General features: G+C 45.2%; 1 protein-coding gene across 1 annotated transcript in view; it reads left to right on the top strand.

The window, feature by feature from the left end:
• The window catches only part of LOC138510826 (atrial natriuretic peptide receptor 1-like), a 488764-nt gene that overhangs the window by 65465 nt on the left and 404241 nt on the right, over nt 1-19058 (top strand). Inside the window, exon 5 of the mRNA XM_069626514.1 lies at nt 10748-10852. Within this exon, the coding sequence (XP_069482615.1) occupies nt 10748-10852 (105 nt within the window). The remainder of the gene's footprint in view (nt 1-10747; nt 10853-19058) is intronic.

Genomic DNA, 19058 nt, shown 5'->3' with positions numbered 1-19058 from the left:
TCTGCAAGGAGTCCAGCGAAAATATAATTTCATGAGTACCCGGATTGATTTTCTAAAGTTATGTGCAGTAGTGTCCAATTTTAGAAAGAGCTGAACGCTCTGGCACTATTTACATGGTGCAGATTCAAAGGTTATCCCGGTTCCCTGCAATCACATTTTCTTAATACTTGCCTATTGCTTGTTGTACAACCTCACCTCAGGTGCAGACATTCTTTATTAAAGGTCTATTCATCCATCAGTGTATTGGGACGGGAGTGCACACAGAAAAGGCAGTGGTGCAGTCTACTTTCCAATTTGATTTATATCTTGCTCTAATTCCTTATGCTCACACTGAATAAACAGAATAGGTGGTTTAGGCCCGGCTCTCTCCTTGTCTCTTCCAGGCATCTGGGCAGAATGTAGCGCGTGATCCATATGAATCATCTGGAGCTGCTCTGAGACAGCAGCAGCGGCCATTTTGGGATCAACGTCCATTAAGGATTACGCAGTTTGGTTTTCTTGAAATGGGACAGAAGGCTGCCTGAGACACAATCCATAGTTTCCTGGGATTTATAATCAAATAGTTGAACCCTCTGTTTATTTGGTTCGTTCCCCCGTAGCCATTTTTATGCCTCATCCTTTATATTGCCACTTTTACTCCAGAGGCAAATCTGTGTGATTACTTGTGTTGATTTATTCTTAATTTGTGATGTATGCTTTGTTGCAGGCTTTTCTGTAGGTTTCCATTTTATTTTAATAAGAAATCGAGAAGGTGTGCCTGTGTAGGAGACGCATTCTGCCCTTTTAATTGAAGGGAAAGAATTTGAAGGAGGCTTACAAGGGTGGGCTCGATATTGTCCCGCCTAGTACTATTTCTGAGCCATACTTGTTCTTTTTCCCTCTGTGCTCACTTTTACCTGTAGAAGCATTTGTGTTCATAAAGTTTTGAAAGATATGTAGAATTATTGAAGTCGTGAGCCTGCTGGATGACGCCCTACTGCGATCCTAGTAGTTCCGCCCTCCTCGGATGCTCATCTTTGGCTGATTTCATTTCTCGGTTAGACTGGCCAATAGGAGTTCTTGTTTGAGTTAAGATCGCGAAGGGTGCAGTTGCAGTGTTTAGTATCATTGTGGGCGTGGTGGCTAGGCTTCTTTACCCTTTCACCATGCTATTAGTCCCAAAGAAGATGGTTACAATGATGCCCGGTAACTGGTAAGTGCTGACATTGCCTCTGCTTTCTTTTCCTCCAATCTGCCAGCAGATGTCAGTATAAGCACATTCAAGGGATTAGGGCACCGAGCTGTTAACTGTTACTGCTGGAGGTATGATGCTGTCACCTCTCTACGTTTGCTTTAATGTCACTGTGGTATTCCAGTTAAGATCTAGTTATCATGATATATCTGTCCGTAGTCATTTTGTTCTCTGTTTGTAAACACATATGATCTGATCATCTTGCCCATTTGGGTTGTCCTCGCCAGTGGTGGAAATGGAAAAAAAATTGGTGGGGGATCCCACAAGGGCCGGGGTGGGAGCGGAGTTTGAGGGTTGGGAGGGGGGGCGCTGCCCGAGGAGGCGGGGTTAATGGGGGCAGAGCTGGCAGTTTACCTCTGATCAAAGGAAATGTCCAAAATAATAGTTTAAAACGGCACTATGTCTTTCATGCTGCTTCTTTTCCAAACGATATATCAATTCCACTTTAAACCACTTCCATGGCACTGGTGATGAGTTACTTCACTATGCAGATAATAGTTTTGACCATTGTTGCTGAGTAAATATTCTTTAAAATGCACAATTTGCATTCCATTGTATAAAAAAAACCTTCCCCTTGGGTACTATTCAAACACGGTGATTTCTGTTTGCCATAAGCAACGTTTTCCTTTACTTGAACCAAACTCGGCACAGCTCCTGCAGCTCCGCTCCAAAAGCAGTTGGGTGGCTGCATCGTGTGTGATGTTTATAGGGGTATTTATTTATGCAATGTTTGTCGGATACCTGTATATTTATTTATTTATGCGATGTTTGTCAGATACAAGTATCCGACAAACATTGCATAAATAAATAAATAATCCGGGTGCATGTATCGGACAAACATTGCATAAATAAATAAACCGGGTCGTTGCTGAGGACTGTAACTTCCTCTTGTGACCTCTTGCGTAGGGTCACCAGAGAAAATAACAATTTCCTCGCGCCCGCTTTTTTTTTCTTCTCCCCAGTGCAGAGGAGGGGTTTGGGGCGGCTGACTCTGGCCGGATCCCGAGGTCTGTCTACACATCTGGTGCAGGATCTCGTATCCGGTGGGAGCCAGCCAATGACCAGCCCTGGTCCTCGTGTACTGGCACTGCTATGTTACTTGCACTAGGAGTTTTTTCTCTTAGCCCTGTGTTTAGGGTGTGAGAGTGTATGCTAATGGCTCTCCCGCAAGCGTTCCCTTGCTCACTGAGTGGAAACTGTGAGCTAGCAGTCACGAGAGAGAGAGAGAGGGGCAGGGTCTGACATTGGCAAAATGAAAAAGGGGAATGGGGGCAATTGGTAGGAGTATGGCAAGGACACCAGGTTGTATGGCCTTTTAAAGGGGTTTCTATGACATGTAATGCCTTATGATGAAGTTCATGCCTTCTGCATGCCCCCTCGCATGCCGCCTTGCTATGCCATGTAATGATCTGCTAAATTGCTTTCAGGTTTATATGCCCATTGAGCTGTCTGACTACTCCCCACACTATGCCACTGCAATTCAAAATTCCAGCACAATCTATGTATACCAACGAAGCCATGCACACCTGGAATTGAACACCACACAACAGGCATAAAACATGGTGCAGTGCACCTCTACAACCAACTAACATACCCTGCTCTGTGCCAATGCGTCTTTACAGAGGGGCGCACAAGGCTCCCTTTTAGACACAAATGCCTCTATGCTCTTGACACAAAACTCCTAGAAACAGGCCCCGACGCAGAGCGCAGGATACTGCCAGTTTGCTGACATCAAAACAGCAAAGCTACCTTGCATTTGCCCCTCTCTCACTACTAATCTTACCAACCCCCTCTCTTTCAGATCCACCAGAGCGCCTGGGGACCATGCAAATGACAGCAGAGCATGCTTTAAATCCCAATAGCATAACAGAACCTACAGTAACATAGCATATTCTAGGCTTGTGTATGAGCTGTTGCATGCAGCCATGGCAGTGGAATCCGGCACAAGAACACCCCCTCCATGCATGCCCTTATGCCATGAATCAGTGTCTGTGAGTTTAGATCAGTGCTCGCGAGTGGATTCCTTTTCTCCATGTCACGTGGAGGGCATGATGTGCGCCAAGTCTCTGATGTTAGCGGGGTGTGCAGTCCCTTCCCTGTGCACAAGCGCAGAAACCGGAAGTGCTCAAGCTACTAGGGTATGGAAAACCGCCACACCTCACGTGGTGATGTGCTGCGTGCAGCGTAATCACGCTTTTCACATCTTCTCGTTTCTCTTATGACTTTCTCTCTGCTTAGGGGAGCTCATCATTCACCCTCTCAATCCTTTAACTGCAGAAGGTGATGCACACCGATATCTTATCGTTTCTGAAGTGTGTGTCATGCTCTAGAATCTGTTCTCACACCCCGCTGGCGTGTTACACACACAAAGCTGGGGTTCCCTGCACACCAGCATACGTCTCCCATTGGGCTTTGAAATAATGACTTGTTTTCTCTATGGTGCCTGCTACCACTATTCTGCTGTTTCACAGTAACTAATGGATGTTACTGTGACCAAAATACATGATTTTCAATTCATCAACCTTACCAGGACGAATGACTGTTTTAGCCCGGCCAGGCTTTACAAACTCTGACCTGCAGATTGAGCACATATCGCAGAGCAAAGCGCCTCACTCCCCGACCTGAGTCAGTGCCAGGACCCATGCAAGAGGATGGTAGAGACCGAGGCAGCTCACCGGGGATGAGGGCTAAGGTTTGTTTGTTTGTTTATTCACTTTTTGTGCGCGCCAGACCCAGGGGTAGCAGGGCACAATGGCACAAAAATGCGAAGCTTGCAGTTACATCAAAGCATAGCATACAATATAAAATACAGTAATTACAGAATATACAAATTTGCGAAGGTCAATCCAATTACAAGTTACATCCTGGCAGAATGTACAGTAGAAAAACCGTGGGGTCATGGGACACAGATAATTACAAAGTATACATAGGACACAGATAATTACAAATATACAGGTTCAAATGCAGGCAGTCAAGGTAGAGGGTGACATAGGTCATGTTTGTTTGTTTGTTTATTCATTTGTTAAGCGCACCAGACTCGTAAGTAAAAGGGCGGAACGACAAGGAAATGCAAGGCTTACATGGTTGCTTATACACAGGTTACAGAATTTACATATAGCAAGGTGAACAATTTTGCATGATTATATGATATATACAAGGACTGAAGCAAGGGTACATGCACTAAGGATATACATCTTATAAGGTTACATATACATAGGCTGCAGTATTTACATAAAGAAAGAATATAGCAAGATATACTGTTACATAATTGCAGGATAGTGTCCTCAGGGGAGAAGGTGATGGGAAGCTAAGGATTGGTGGCAGTGATGTGTTTTATTAAGTTTTTCCTGAAGAGTGGATATGGTTGGTCAGCTCTCAGCTCCTGGGGCAGTGCATTCCAGCTTTTGGCTGCCTTAACAGTGAAGCCATTACCCCCGATGGTGGTAAGTTTGTATTTGGGGATATTTAGGCAATTGGTGTTCCCACTTCTAGTGGGTCTGAGAGAAGTTCTTCTCTGAAGTTTGTCTATAAGGTAACTAGGGGCCGCATTGTTCAAGGCTTTGTGTGTCAATGAGAGTGTTTTTAGAAGTATTTTATTGGATGTGGAGAGCCATTTGTTTTGACGTCTCAAGGCAGAAATGTGGCTTTTCTTATTTATGCCAAGGGCTGCTCTTAAGGCATTATTCTGTAGCGTTTGGAGCTTATGAATGGTGGGATTGTTAGCCCCAATTTAGAGGGCATTGCAATAGTCGATTCTAGAGAGTATAAGAGCTCTAGCCAGGATCAGACAACTATTGTCAGAGAGGAACGGTTTACCAGCTCTAAGAAGTTTGCATGTGTAAGCCGTAGCCAAGGTAAGGGATTTGACCTGCTTGTCAAAGGATAGTGTGGAGTCCAAGTAGAATCCCAAGGTTTTTACTTCCTTGGAGACTTTAATAGTATTGCCGTCAATATTGAAAGATGAATATTCTTGACCTAGTTTTTTTATGTTGGCCTGCAAGCCCAATATTATTAGTTTAGTCTTATCATCGTTCAAGCATAGACCGTGTGTGGCCATCCATGCTTGGATGATAAGGTAAACTTTGTTCACTAGGCCCATGTCCGTACCGTAATCCCCAGAAAGTGGTAGGAGAATCTGAGTATTATCTGCATAGTTAGTGTAGGTGATACCCAGCTGGTCCAGATCGTCGAACAGTGGCTTAGTGAAGATGTTGTAGAGGGTAGGCGAGACGCAGGATCCTTGGGGAACACCACATAGGATAGGTGTAGGATCGGCTGATGCTGAGGGGGAGAAGACTCTCATGGTCCTCTCACTCAAAAAGGACTCGATCCACTTGATAGCGTCCGTGGAGAAGTGAGCTGCATAGTCAAGGTGCCGACATAAGACCTTGTATTGACCAGGTCGAATGCAGCGGAGAGGTCGAGTAGAAGCAGGAGTACTGTCCTAACTTTGTCTCTCAACACGTCTATCTGGGACTTAAGGTCAATTAGGGCAGTCTCAGTTCCGTGCAGTGGACGGAAGCCAGATTGTCTGTTGCCCAGGAGTTTGTGCAATTCTAAATGCTTCTGAATTTGAGTGTAGGCGGCCTTATCCAGTATTTTTAGTAAAAAAGGGACCGTGGTAATAGGCCGGTAGTTAGTAGGGATAAGGGGATCTAGTGTCTGTTTCTTGAGGAGTGGTAGCACCCAGGATTGCTTGAGGTTGGCAGGTATAGTACCTGTAGCAAATGAGGCATTTATCAATTTGGTTATAAATGGGGAGAGTTCTCTAGCAGCTCCTTTTATTAGCTGTGCAGGGCAGATATCACCTTTACAGTTTGAGGGCTTCAATGATAGGATAATTTTTTCTACCTCTAGGATGGACATTTTCGAGAAGTGGAATGTGGCATTATGTGCCGGTGGTGGCTTGTTGGGCTGGAGAGTGTTAGGCGAATGTTGTAGGTTTAGAGTCTTCTTTTTTAGTTGAATTTTATTCTGAAGTGTATCAATTTTATGCGCTAAGGCTTGTTGGATATCTGTACACCAGGATTTGACGTCCGGGATAGCAATAGGGGACTCAAGTTCTTTAAGTATGCAGAAGAGTTCTTTCATGCTTGAGTTTGAGTTAGCAATACGTTCGTCGTAGGAGTCGCGTTTTGCTTGGCAGATTTCCTTTTTGTACTGTGAGGAGAGTGCAGTTAATTTGGCTTTATTCTCACTAGAGGGGCATAGTCTCCAATTTGTTTCACTTTTGTTCTTTAAGGTGCGAAGGTCTTTGAGTTGTGGGGTGAACCACTTGTTTAGGTGGGCTATGGGTTTGCTCGGTCTGAGTTTGATAGGAGCAATTTTATCCAATGTGGTGAGCATAATTTTGTTAAATTCCTGAACTAGGCTGCTGGGGTCGAGATTATCAGGCAGTGCGTTGAGAGTAGGCAGTATGGCGGGGATGATTGTTTCTACCGTGATACTTTTATTGCTTCTGGTTGGGCATGGTGGCGCTCGTGGTCGAGCCAGTGGAGTGGGTCTGATAGTGCATAAGTGAAAGGAGATCAGAGAATGGTCTGTCCATGCTAAAGGCAGGATGGAAGTGATAGTGGCAGAACAGTTAAGGTCCGCTACCCAGTCCAATATTCTCCCTTTAAGGTGGGTGTAGTGACTTTTTGGGTAAGGCCGAGTGCTTTGATCGTATTAGCTATTTCTGTGGCATTTTTGTCCATTTGGTCGTTAAATCCTAAGTTGAAGTCACCTAATATAAGTAGTTGCATGGTAGGTTTCAGGTTGTTCATAATTATATTATGCAAGTCTTCCTCAAAGGTACCAAGAGGGCCGGGTGGTCTGTATATAAGGTGTATGGTAATGGATTGCGACTTGTTTATCTGCATTTTGGCAGTGAGGGTTTCACATGATTGTAGAGGCTGGGTAGGGGCTAGTCTGAGACCAAGAGTCGTTTTAGAAATAATCGCAATGCCGCCACCTCGTGCATTATCACGGTCTTGTCTGATTATGGTGTAGCCGTCAGGGACAGCTAGCATGAGGGCAGGTCCTGCTGCATTATGGAGCCAAGTTTCCGTAATTGCAAGATAATCCAGGTTCCCTTCTGTGATTAAATTGGCGATATCCGTAGCGTGAGCGACTAGTGATCTAGCATTAAGGAGCGCTCCCTTGCGAGGGGGGTCCTCAGGAGTTTTGTTAGCTCGGATGGGTTTGTCTACAGTGGGGCAAGCTTTAGGTTGGAGGTTATTAAGCTGGATGGTGTTCACATTCAAGGTAGATGTTTGAGTAGGCCATTTAGAGTGGCTGGGCAATCGTGGGCTAGGTTTGTAGTTGGTTTTGAGGTTGAGATCAGCTGAGGTCAGTAGAGGTGAGGAATTGGATGATATTTTTTCTAAAGCGAGGGTAAGGTAGGTCCACTCTCAAGTCTTGTGGTAGTGAGTTCCAGGTCTTTGCAGCCTTTACCTGAAAGCTATTACCTCCGATTGTCTTAAGTCTAAAGTTCGGTATTGTCAGGCAGTTGGAATTGACAGCTCTAGTCGGTTTGAAGGATGTTCTCCTATGGAATTTGTCAATCAGGTATTTAGGGGCGGAGTTATTAAGGGCTTTATGGGTCAGGGATAACATCTTAAGTGTTATTTTGTTTTCAGTGGTCAGCCAGTTGTAGTGGCGTCTGGCGGCAGAGATGTGGGATCTTTTGTTTATGCCTAGTGCTGCTCTCAGGGCATTATTTTGTAATATTTGTAGTCTTTGCATTATAGTTTTATTTGCTCCGGAGCAAAGAGTGTTGCAGTAGTCAATCCTAGAGAGTATTAAGGCTCTAGCCAAGATTAAGCAGCTCTTATTAGAGAGGAATGGTTTACCAGCTCTTATCAATTTACATGTGTAAGCCGTGGAGGAGGCAAGGGATTTTAGATGTTTGTCAAAAGATAGGGTGGAATCAAGATAGAATCCCAAGGTTTTTACGTCCTTGGATACTTGGATGATATTCCCATGTATGTTGAATGAGGAGAATTCCTGACCTAGTTTTTTGATGTTGGTTTGAGTGCCCAAGATAATCAACTCTGTCTTATCATCGTTCAGACAGAGGTCATGAGTGGCCATCCAGGCCTGGATGATAAGATATAGCTTGGTGCAGGTGAAGGAGTCTGCGGCCTGAGTGGGATTAAAACATTCCATGGCCATCTTATCTCACTTTTAATATGTCTTCGCCCCCATTAGAGTTTTTCTGAATGACAAGGTTGGGATTAGAGAGAAGGGCACATGTTTCGAGAGTAGTGTAATGGTTTGTGTGTGACAGTAATTCACACCTTTCCAGAGTCTTGCTCGGCTTGGACTCCTCAGGATGTTGCGTTGCTCCCCTTGGATTGTGGAATATCTGGCACCAGCACCCCTGGTGCCTTGGGGGGGAGGGGCCATCTATAGGGAGGTCGGTTCAGCTGTCAGATACTCTAGCTGGTGTGAGTGTTGGAGAAGAAAGGCTTATTTGGGGACCGTATCTACTGGGGTGGTAGCTCGCTCCTGGCTGCCGGATTCAACTAGAGATGCTGACTGGGATGCAGAGGCGTTGCTAGGGGGGGCTGAGGGGGTTATAGCCCCAGGTCTTTTGGTTCTAGCCCCAGATAGAAGCTTGGGGCTACAACCAAAAGACTAGTTAGTCCTGAGTCCCGATAGTCTCGACATTAGCGTAGCCCCAGATCTTTTCCAAACCTAGCACCACCCGGCTTACTGAAGGAAAAGGGCAAAGGTGCCCAATAACGGACCTCAGGGTTTTTTATAGAAAAAATGGGGAATTGCAGATCCAAAACTTTGACAGAGCTAGACAACAACGTGCTTTGTACATGCGTAATATGCTTTCGCAAGAGAGGCCATTAAATGGCCGCCATTTAGAATGACCAGTGAATATAAGCATAATGAAAGAAATTCACTAGCAATCAAAGCAGTTCACCATGAACGCAGGGGCATATTGGCACTAGTGTTCCAAGGCTCAGCTGCTATGATGAGCAGGACAGGGCATATTCACCAGCAACGAGTCAGTGTAGTAAGGCGCCTTAAAAAGTCTTTGGGTTTCAAATGGTAATCCGTGGTAGACTCTAATGGGCAAGGATGTGAAACCTACCAAAGCTTTGCAGTTTAGCGGGCTGCAGCACCATTCATGAAACCAGCATCATGTTGGAGAACACTGTGGAGTTTGCAATATGCTGGCAGGCTGCTGTATCCTTCCTGAAATCAGCCCCATGTTGGGAAATACTGTGGAGTTTGCAATATGCTGCATGCTGTCAGGGTGCAGTTTTCTTGATTAAACAAACAGACACATGTTGGAGAACACTGTGGAGTTTGCAATATGCTGCATGTTGGCAGGCTGCAGCATCCTTCATGAAACAAGCAGCATGCTGGAGAACACTGTGGTGCTTGGAAGATGCCACATGCTTGCCGGCTGAAGCATCATTGATGGAGCAGTCCCATGTTGGAGAACACTGTGGAGTTTGCAATATGCTGCATGCTGGTAGGCTGCAGAATCCTTCATGAAACCAGCCCCATGTTGGGGAACACTGTGGAGGTTGCAATATGCTGCATGCCGGCAGGCTGCAGCATCCTTGATGAAACAGCCCCATGTTGGAGGAATCTTTGTGATCACTGCGCTGCCCATAACTGCGCCAATGACAATGTCAACGCCAATTATGGCACGGCACAGTGATCAAATAGATCACTTTACCCACCTACCCCACCCCCCATACCCCTACCTAGCCCCCACCACACTAACCTTTGTGACAGCACACTTCTGTGTGTGCCGCAGACTCCAAGCTACCCCTGCAGTGTTGGTTTCTCCCACTTGCGTGGGTCGGAGCTAATGCTGCAGGTGCTTTAAAAAAAAAAACATTCTTGTTGCCCACTTACCACCCTGGACTCCCGTTACTGCCCCAAGGAGAGCGAGGGACACCCCCGTAACCCCTGCTCTGCTTGGGGGCAGTAATGGAATTCGGTAATTTGTGCACCCCCCAAGTCGCAGTGACTGCGGGGGTGCACAAATGAGGGTGACATTATAGCATATTACCTGTTGGAGAACACTGTGGAGTTTGCAATATGCTGCATGCTGGCAGGCTGCAGCATCCGTCATGAAACCAGCCCCACGTTTGGGAACACTGTGGGGTTTGATTATCTTGCTATGCGTGAGATTGTTTTAGTGTTTTAACCCCTTAACTGCTGAGGTTTAATCAAGTCTATGCAAAAAGGACGAGCATACTCGTCCTACGTCATCTACATGTCAGTCTAGAATAAAGCCTCCATAGCGTTGTACACTCCGGTCGCAGATAGGGGCTCACAAAGACACTTTTTTTGTTAGATGAGTGTTTAAAATGTGATCATTTAGATACAGTAAATGTTGTTATAGGATTTATTGTTTATTAGAAATTATTTCTGCTAAAGCGGTGTCTACTTTCCCTGTCCTGTTTTCATGACGTAACAATAATGCGTCTACCTGTGCTGCACCCTCTCTATTGTTCTTATTCATTTTCTTTACCAAAATATCCACTCTGCTTTGTGAAGGGGAAAGGCGGAATCTGCGGGCCTTGGATCCCTGATGATGGCCAAATATTCACCCACACCATGTCCACTGCTGGAAAGATGTCGCAGACGAACTGGACCGCCGAGGTACGTGGCAGTGCAATTCCAGTGCCATTCTTCAATGAAGTGTTAGCATCCAGTAAAGACACGCCTTCCTTGAGGCCATATGTACCGATATTCACACTATAACTTATTTCAAGTTATTCTTCATTTTCTTTTAATGTAAAGCACATGTTTCTACTTTAAAGCAACCTATTGCAACTGCAAATGTACAACGCCAAGAACACCAAATGGTGTCCGAGGAGTCCTTTCGCCATGATAATACATCAGCAGTATTTGCCATATTTAGAAACATTGGGGTTAAACTCTTCTCTAGTGCCCTAGAGTATGTAGAAATGGGTTGATCTGCTGCTATGTTGGGTGCATGAGGCCTGCCCCGCAGCCCACAAACAAGATTGTGTTAAAGGGTATTGACCCATCTCACATGCACATCATCGTGTGCATTGTGTACTTTGTGTTTGCGTAGTACTGATTGTTTAGTGGTCGAGAATGGCACTCTGCTATATTCACTCTTTTTACAGAATTGTATATTTTCCGTACATTTATCAAAGGTTGTAGGTTTTAATGCCAATGATCAAACATCCTGTAAATCGTCACATGATTACGATGCCCTTATGATATGCCAACGCGTTTCGCCCTTTCGAAGGTCTTTCTCAAGGCTGGACTGTCTGCTGCTACTAAATTATAAGTAGCAGAGGAAGCTCCTGTATTAGAGCTATCCATTGAAACTCTTACCCAAGTTTGTAAATCTGAGTAGTGAATGCTTGCTTAAGCCTGTTATGTATTTAGAAGCCCTCAGGAATTTGTAGATATAACCTGATCAGGTAAAGTGTCCAGATAACGGCGTGCTCCTTATTAAGGAGTTGCCTAGCCCCCTTTGGCGTCCGCGAGAAATGCTGTATATAATCTGTCATTTTATTGCCGCAGAAAATGGCAAAAGGGAAACAATGGTTAATCCCCCTCACTAATGTGAGATGGGTTTAGATTCTATTAAAGACAAGGAGGCGAGTATTATTCATAAATCTTTACTTACTGACACCACAATCAGCAAAGAAAACTTTTTAACAACAAACAAGTTTCTTCAACTTTAAACTGAAAATAGTACTCAATGGAATCCAAGGGAAGAATCCCAAACCAACATGGAGGCCAGGTCATGCCCTGCAGGCAACCAAGAGACCAACCCCCATTTAAGTCCTTTCCTCAAACACCAACTCCTCTTTCTTTGCAGCTGACGCCACAAGCTAAGTCAGTTGTGCACTTTGTTGCAAGTCAATTACATTGTAGTGCATAGAATTATGTTCGCTAGTGCGTGTGTCCTTTCACGCCCATACGCGTCTACTTTCAACCGTAAGCGCTTTCCTTTCCCCCATTCCTGTTAAGCTTTAATTGTGTTTTAACATTGTATCCCTCCTCGTGTGTGGCCGCCGCTTTAACAGAGCTCCTCTTACAGTGGCCGCACACGTGTAAGCTTTGCATTCCGGATGTTTGCTTTCTTTTGCTGTCAGGTCTGACATGCGCGTGCCTTCAATTCAGTGCACGTGGGTGGCCTATCAGCTCCCTCCTTCTCGGGAAGCTCTCCGGACTTCGCCAGCCCCGCCCGCATTGCGCACTTAAACGGAACACCTGCTAGGCTGACATGCTTTGCCTGCCTTGTGACTGTGAGGCAGTTCCTTCCCTCGCTGCTGCTGGGGTGAGCAGCTGTTCATATCACGCCTGCTCGGCATTTGTATTCAGCACCATTTTTGGGCTTCAGGATTTTTTCTTTCTCAAGTAAAACTCGCTTTCTAGGAGCCTGTGTCTGCCATAAACAATGTATTTTCTGTGATAGTCTTTGTTCCTGTGGTCATTGTGTCCCCTTCATTTCTTCCCTTTTCCCTTCCCTCCTATATTCGTGGGTTCTGTCTCTTCCCTTTTGCCTTCCCTCCTATATTTGTGGGTTCTGTCATCATGGTGGCTAATAAAGGGACTGAGGGCCCCTCTTCAGCTCATGCCAGTGCCCCGGTTAGACCTTCTAAGTGAGAGGTTGGGGGATGATGGTTTTAATAAAGGGTCGGGGGAGGTAGTCCTTCCTTCCCAGCCTTCAGTGCCTCAGGTAATTCAAACTACCATAGACTCTGGCCTTCAGGACCTCAATTCCACACTGGCCTCAGGGTCTGATAGGTTAATAAATACGATTTCTGATGTTCACCCTCCGTCTAAGGAGGGTCCTTGGATGCCAGTACTTATCCCTCGAAAGTGTTCTAAAAAATCCAAAAATTTGGAAGGACAACTCAGTCCGACTAGTTCTCCAAGTCAGGTCCCCCCCTGCCCCCACCCCCCGGGTATGCATCTGAAGCGTAAGTTGGTCCAGGAGGGTCCCATTCAGTCCCAGTCAACTCCTGCTTGGCCGAGTACTCAGGGCTTCCCGTTAGCGTCCCTTCAGTTCCCATCTCTTCTGAGGACAGTTCGGAGGATTCAGACTCTCCTCCTAAAAGACGTAAGAAGACGTAAGAAGAAGGGGTACCCTGTAGGTTATCCCAGGGTCCGTTGTTGGATGACAGTGGGGTTCCTTTTTTTCTACCCTTCCCTTATTCAGCATCCGAGGTCAGCGGAGGGGCACCCCTCCGAGGCGGTTTCTGCCTTTTTGAATCATTGGGTTAGATGCCCCTTACCCAAGGAGGATAGGAACAAGCTTTGTTCCGAGTGTCCCGGACCAGTCATCCCAGACAAGGTGGCCCTTACCCCAGACATCGACCTGTCCATGGACTCATTCCTATCTCAAAAAGGGAAGGACCCAAAGAAGGGGGCTTGAAATCTTATGCAATTTAACCAGCAGACAACCAAGGTCATTTTCTAAGGTGTGGGTTTACGAGTTGCAATCCACAATCTTCCGCTATTGGTTCCGCTATTGATTCCAAGGCTGACTTTGTTTCGAGTTTTTCTGATTTAGCTAGCCCAATTTTATCAACAACCTTTCAAATTGAGGCCTTGTGGCAGCTGTTTTTTAGTGACTTCATCAAACGAAAAATCAGCATATACATGCAGGTGAAATGTTACCATTCATAGGTGTTGGTCGAATGGTTAAAGGCACATTTTGCAATAACTGATAATTGCATGCAGGGGGCCACCAGTATTCGGACTCACGTGCTGTTGGGTCATCTGCGTGCACTTTTATACTTTAGCAAAATAGAGTGCAACAAGAAAAAGGAAAATCGGGCAAAATCATCTTTACTCTGTATTTTACTGTCTTGCGAGAAATGTAAATGCTGACTGCAAATTACGCTCTGCAGATGGCATTTACAAAGGAGTGCTTGCTTTTGGCAGGTTTAAAATGGAGGCAGTTTGCATAGGAATCCATTCGTTTTAATCCTAAATGAAAATCTAATGCAGGCGTAAATAGAAGTGTACACTGAAGACGGAGGAGGAAAGCATGGCAAAAACGTTAGCTACACTTCATGCCCCTTCTCTGCCGGTCTTTACACTTATTTTGGGGCATTTGAAAAGTGGAACTCCTTCTTGCTTGCCTGCAAACCTCTTTGTTTTACACCTGCATGAGGTTTTCATTCAGGTGTAGAAGAATGGATTTGAAATCTGTCTGCATTTAGCACCTGCTAAAACTTACTAAAAACAGGAATCCATTGTAAATGCCATTTTCAAAGCATTATTTGCAGAGGGCAGTTACATCCTTTACAAGACAGAGGCTAAAAGTAAAGAGCAAAGGTGATTTTCCCCATTTTTATTCTATAATTTTACACTCTGTTTTGCAAAAGTGGAAAATAGCAATTAAGGTTTTAAGGGACAGAGCAGCACGTAAGTGCTATCATTGTTGGCTCCCTTTGATGTAATTATTTCTTTTTGCAAAATTAGCCCCTGTGCTCTATGTGTTTGAGAAAGTTGCGCAGTGTGGTGCACGTTTATACGGGCCACCCCAGCTGTGACTATCTTACTCAAAAAAGCGGGGGAATTGGGTATGCTCATCCTTGGGCTCAGTGGACTACATGAAATGGTTGCAAGATGTGTGCCATTGCAGTTGTACACCTGCTTATTTCTTGCATTGAACAGTTGGGAAGAGGTCACTGTACTGGAGTGGTCTGCGCTTTATAAGGGCATTTTTTGTGGGAGGGGGGCATAGCAGTAACAGCTCATGTTGGGCTACTTGACCCTCCCTACTTGGATCCAGTGCAGGTGAGAGCACCCGAAAGAAAAGGAATAACTGATAGATACTAGAGCTGGTACATGATTATTTCTTTTCAGTCCTGTTTTTACCTCGAGAGCTGGGTGTGTGTGAGTAGCGCTGGTATTGCACGTCACGCACTGCAAAAAGAGCACTGCTGAGGAAGTTCGATGATGAATCTGCCTTCTGTTGTGTGGAAGCCCGCTGAGGGGAAAGAGCGCCATTGTTCACTGGGTACATTGTGTAAATGATTACATTAGATTGTGCGGACCATTGCACTTATTCGGTTGAGCCCTTGACAGCAGCGATGCAAAGACTTACTGCAGAAACTTAATAATAGTACTCAAGGGTATACTTCTAAAAATAAAAGTCTCCTATTAAACGCCATCTCTTGCACCCCTACTCTCTCACACCTTCTGATACTGTGATCCTACTCACGGGAAATGCCAGAAAGAAGATTGACACAGATTTTGAAATGTTCTTAAGCAAGCGGATCAAAAATGAACAAGATAATTACATCCAGGATGTGAGCATTGTTTGGAAAGCTGCCCTGCAACCTGCCATGCCTTCTGAAGTGCTTCGACGCTTTCCCAGACCTCGCCCCCACTACCACCCCCAGGACCCCACTTCTCCTTTGTGGAGTATGCCAAGCGAATTTTCCATTTAGAAAGACACTTTTATGTCGCAGCACTAGTGGTCTCGGAAGATTATTATATTATCATTAAGATGGGCACTGTGCCCCTCTGATTTGTAGCTGGGCAGTCCTTAAACATTTATACAATAAAAAAAGGAAAGTGTTCTACTTTCGAAAACTGTCCTATTTTTCAACTTTGCATTTTTAGCGTGTTTTCGAGAGTCTTGGAAGTATCCCTCTGAAGGCCCAGCTAGACAGTGATGCAGAGAGTGCTTTCTTTGGCCTTTGCCCTTTCCTATGTTTGCCATTATTCCGCGGAGTAATTTTTTCATGCAAAACATGGAAAACGACCCCTCTGCTCACAAGCAGGGCCTGGCCTCCTCTGCAGGACCCAACATTAAATTATGCAAATATTAACGTACTTTTTGAGTTTGAAATTCGGGACTAAAAATAGTAATTTTTCCAAGAGTAAAACGCCAGTCATTAAACCATTAAACAACACTGGGCAAGGTCCTAGTAGATAGTGGGTTTGGTTTTGCAATTGCCCCCAACCCCCACAGGATACACACATCTTACCCTCTACATTTACAATGTCACACCTATTTACTTTAAAAATGCTTGTGTAAATTCAATTGCCTTAAAGGTCTTGACTTTCAGTCTACAGTTCTCACATATCATGAAAGGAGCGTAATGGTTTTCACAGTTATTGACAACTTCTGCCTTTTCTTCAACGCCTAATGGTAGAGTGTTTGTATTTTAGTGCTGCCATTAGCTGTCTTGAAATGGAATGTCAGCATTGAATGATACCATCTTGACTGTCCAAGGCGCTAAAAAAATTACGTGGGGGTGGATCTAATTTGCATACATGATGCACGTATCTATGTTATAAAAGCGAATCCAAAAAACTCGGAATTACAAAATTACGAAGTCCACTTGTCCGTATTTTGTAATTGGGGTTTTGGGGATTTTGTTCCCCCCTCCCTTGCTGGCCCTTTAATGTATGCAGGTGACACCCATGCAGTCCATAATACCGAAACTGGGGAAGTGTGGGACACCTCTGAAAATCCTGCTCCCCTTGTTAGGTATTTGGGGCATCGATTTATTTTAGATCAGATCGAAAGCACAGTAAATGTGCATTCAACCTTTTTTTTCCGAATTTTTGGGGAAAACCCTGATAGCACACCAGCACAGGAAGTAACAGCAAATACTGCTGGGCCTTTTTAATATATTTTAGTGAATAGGGGTTTATCTGACCCCTTTGGTTAAATTTACTAGTTTAGAAGTAGGGCATGTTTTCTCTAACATCACAAAATAGTTGAGGCCATAAAGGTTTTCGATAAGCCTGGTAGTGTTGGCAAACCACTGCCCATTTCATCACCTAATCAATCCTTGATGATTCACACTTATTTGAGAAAAAGATATTGAGCCCGCAAGGGATGTTCCTGGCTTTTAACTCATCTCGTTTTGCATTCCTGTAACAAATGTTTTTAGCCATTTTTCCCTTTATACGTAGGAGTGCAAATACAGCTATGCAAAGTGATTTGAGATGCATAGCCGGTACTGCTGAGCAAGTTACACCTGGCAAAAGATGATCTCTGTAAAGCCTCCTACTACTTCAATGTCTTAAAGACACACTTCAGGCGATCCTACAACACATCCCCTGCTTTTAGTCATTCTCTAAAACAGGCATGCATTCTGCTGTTATTTTTGTTGAGATTTGGGGCCCGATTCATGGAATTATTTGCACGGTTCGAAGTGACTCTGCACTGCTGAAAAGTGACTTTGAATTGACGACACAAACCCTGAATCATGGAACTGTGCGAAGTGTATTTTTGCAGTGCAAACTCAGTGCCAAGTCATGTTTGCAGTGCAAAATGAACTTTTGCAGAAGGTGGAGCCCAATGAAGCAGTGGAGTGTAGGTCGCAGAAGGTGAGCGCTGCTGGAGGAGGAGGATTTTAGGAGGGAGTGGAAGGGAAGGGCAGTCAGGAGATTTGTGAGGGAGCAAGTGGTGGGTGAGGACGCCAGGGCACCATGATATATGAGAGCAATGGGGACTTGGAGTGGAAGATGCCAGCCATGTGATGGAACACAGCTTGGATCATGTGATTCAGCCCACTTTTCTTAGCACCTGATTGGCTTGCACCTTCCCCTCGTGTGCTCATACCCTTACAGCCTTAACTCAACAGGTACACATATCTGCTTTAATATAGAACATCTTATTCTCCCTTTATTGATTACTCATGGAAACCTTCATCCATTATTGTTCTTGGCTAGCTTTGGAGTTACAAAGCACCATCCTACCTATAAGTGATCAAAATCCTAGACAAAGATAGAGCTGCTGGTATGGGTATGTTGGAGTGAGATAGAGACCTTGAGTGTTGTTTGGGTTAACCGCCTGTCATGCTAAGCATTGATTTAGTCTCAGGTTTATCTCAATTATTAGCATTGATGTGGACTTCTTAGGTTCTGACAGTACATAGGCTGACTGCCCGCAGACAGTGGGCCTCATTACGAGCTTCCCGGTCTGGATACAACATTACCGGTAAGCTTGCCGATACTGTTGTATCCGGACCCGCAAACTCCGAGTTGTGCTCGTGGGTACCTTTCATTCTACCAGGTCTGACTTGGCGGAAAGAAAGGCACCCGCGAGCAGAGCATTTCGGATGCACAGGCACCGATGATAACGGTGCCTGTGCATCCGGCTTCCCCATGGCCGTAATGACCCGGTAATTGACCATTTCTGGGTGCTGGAAAAATGCAACTCCGGCGGCAGCTGTGCCTGTTTTACAGCCACGGCTACTGCCAGGGTTGTAATGAGGCCCAGTCACTGGAGCAGAGGAGGAGAGATCAGTTTGAGAATGTCCAAGAGTGTTGCCTTCCCCTTGCGTACTCTATTCCTATTTGTCTCCATGCAGCCTATAGAATCACAACACTTCAAAACATCACTTGACCACCTCATCACACCACACCAATGTCTCATACCTACCCAACATCACTCAATCACCGTCCCTCCAAGCCACACAATTTCATGCCCCAACACATCATACCACCATCCCAACATCACTCACCCACCTCACCACACATACACCACCCATCCTCTACCACCGCAGCCCACCCACATCCACCACCTTTCCCTCACACACCATCCAATCACAACAAGATACACAGCCAATCTGCCCCACAATTCCCATCACCTCACTTCACCAGCTCGCCTAACCTTAACCCACCCAACGTCACACGGCCTACCACCTCACCTTACTTCACTACTCACCCCCACCGCGACCACACAACATCATTATACTGCATCACCACCTCACCAATTTACTTCACCCACTCACCTCACTACACCACTTTGCCCCACCATCAAACCTCACCCCACCTCACCCCACACTTAACCCACATATCCAACCTCATCAAATCATCCCACCACCTTACCTCATCCCAT

The sequence above is a fragment of the Ambystoma mexicanum genome, chromosome 6p (assembly GCF_040938575.1).
Source record: "Ambystoma mexicanum isolate Mex_15411 chromosome 6p, UKY_AmexF1_1, whole genome shotgun sequence".
Classification (NCBI taxonomy): domain Eukaryota; kingdom Metazoa; phylum Chordata; class Amphibia; order Caudata; family Ambystomatidae; genus Ambystoma; species Ambystoma mexicanum.
The sequence above is the reverse complement of the archived record's forward strand: the minus strand, read 5'-3'. Positions and strand labels throughout refer to the sequence as shown.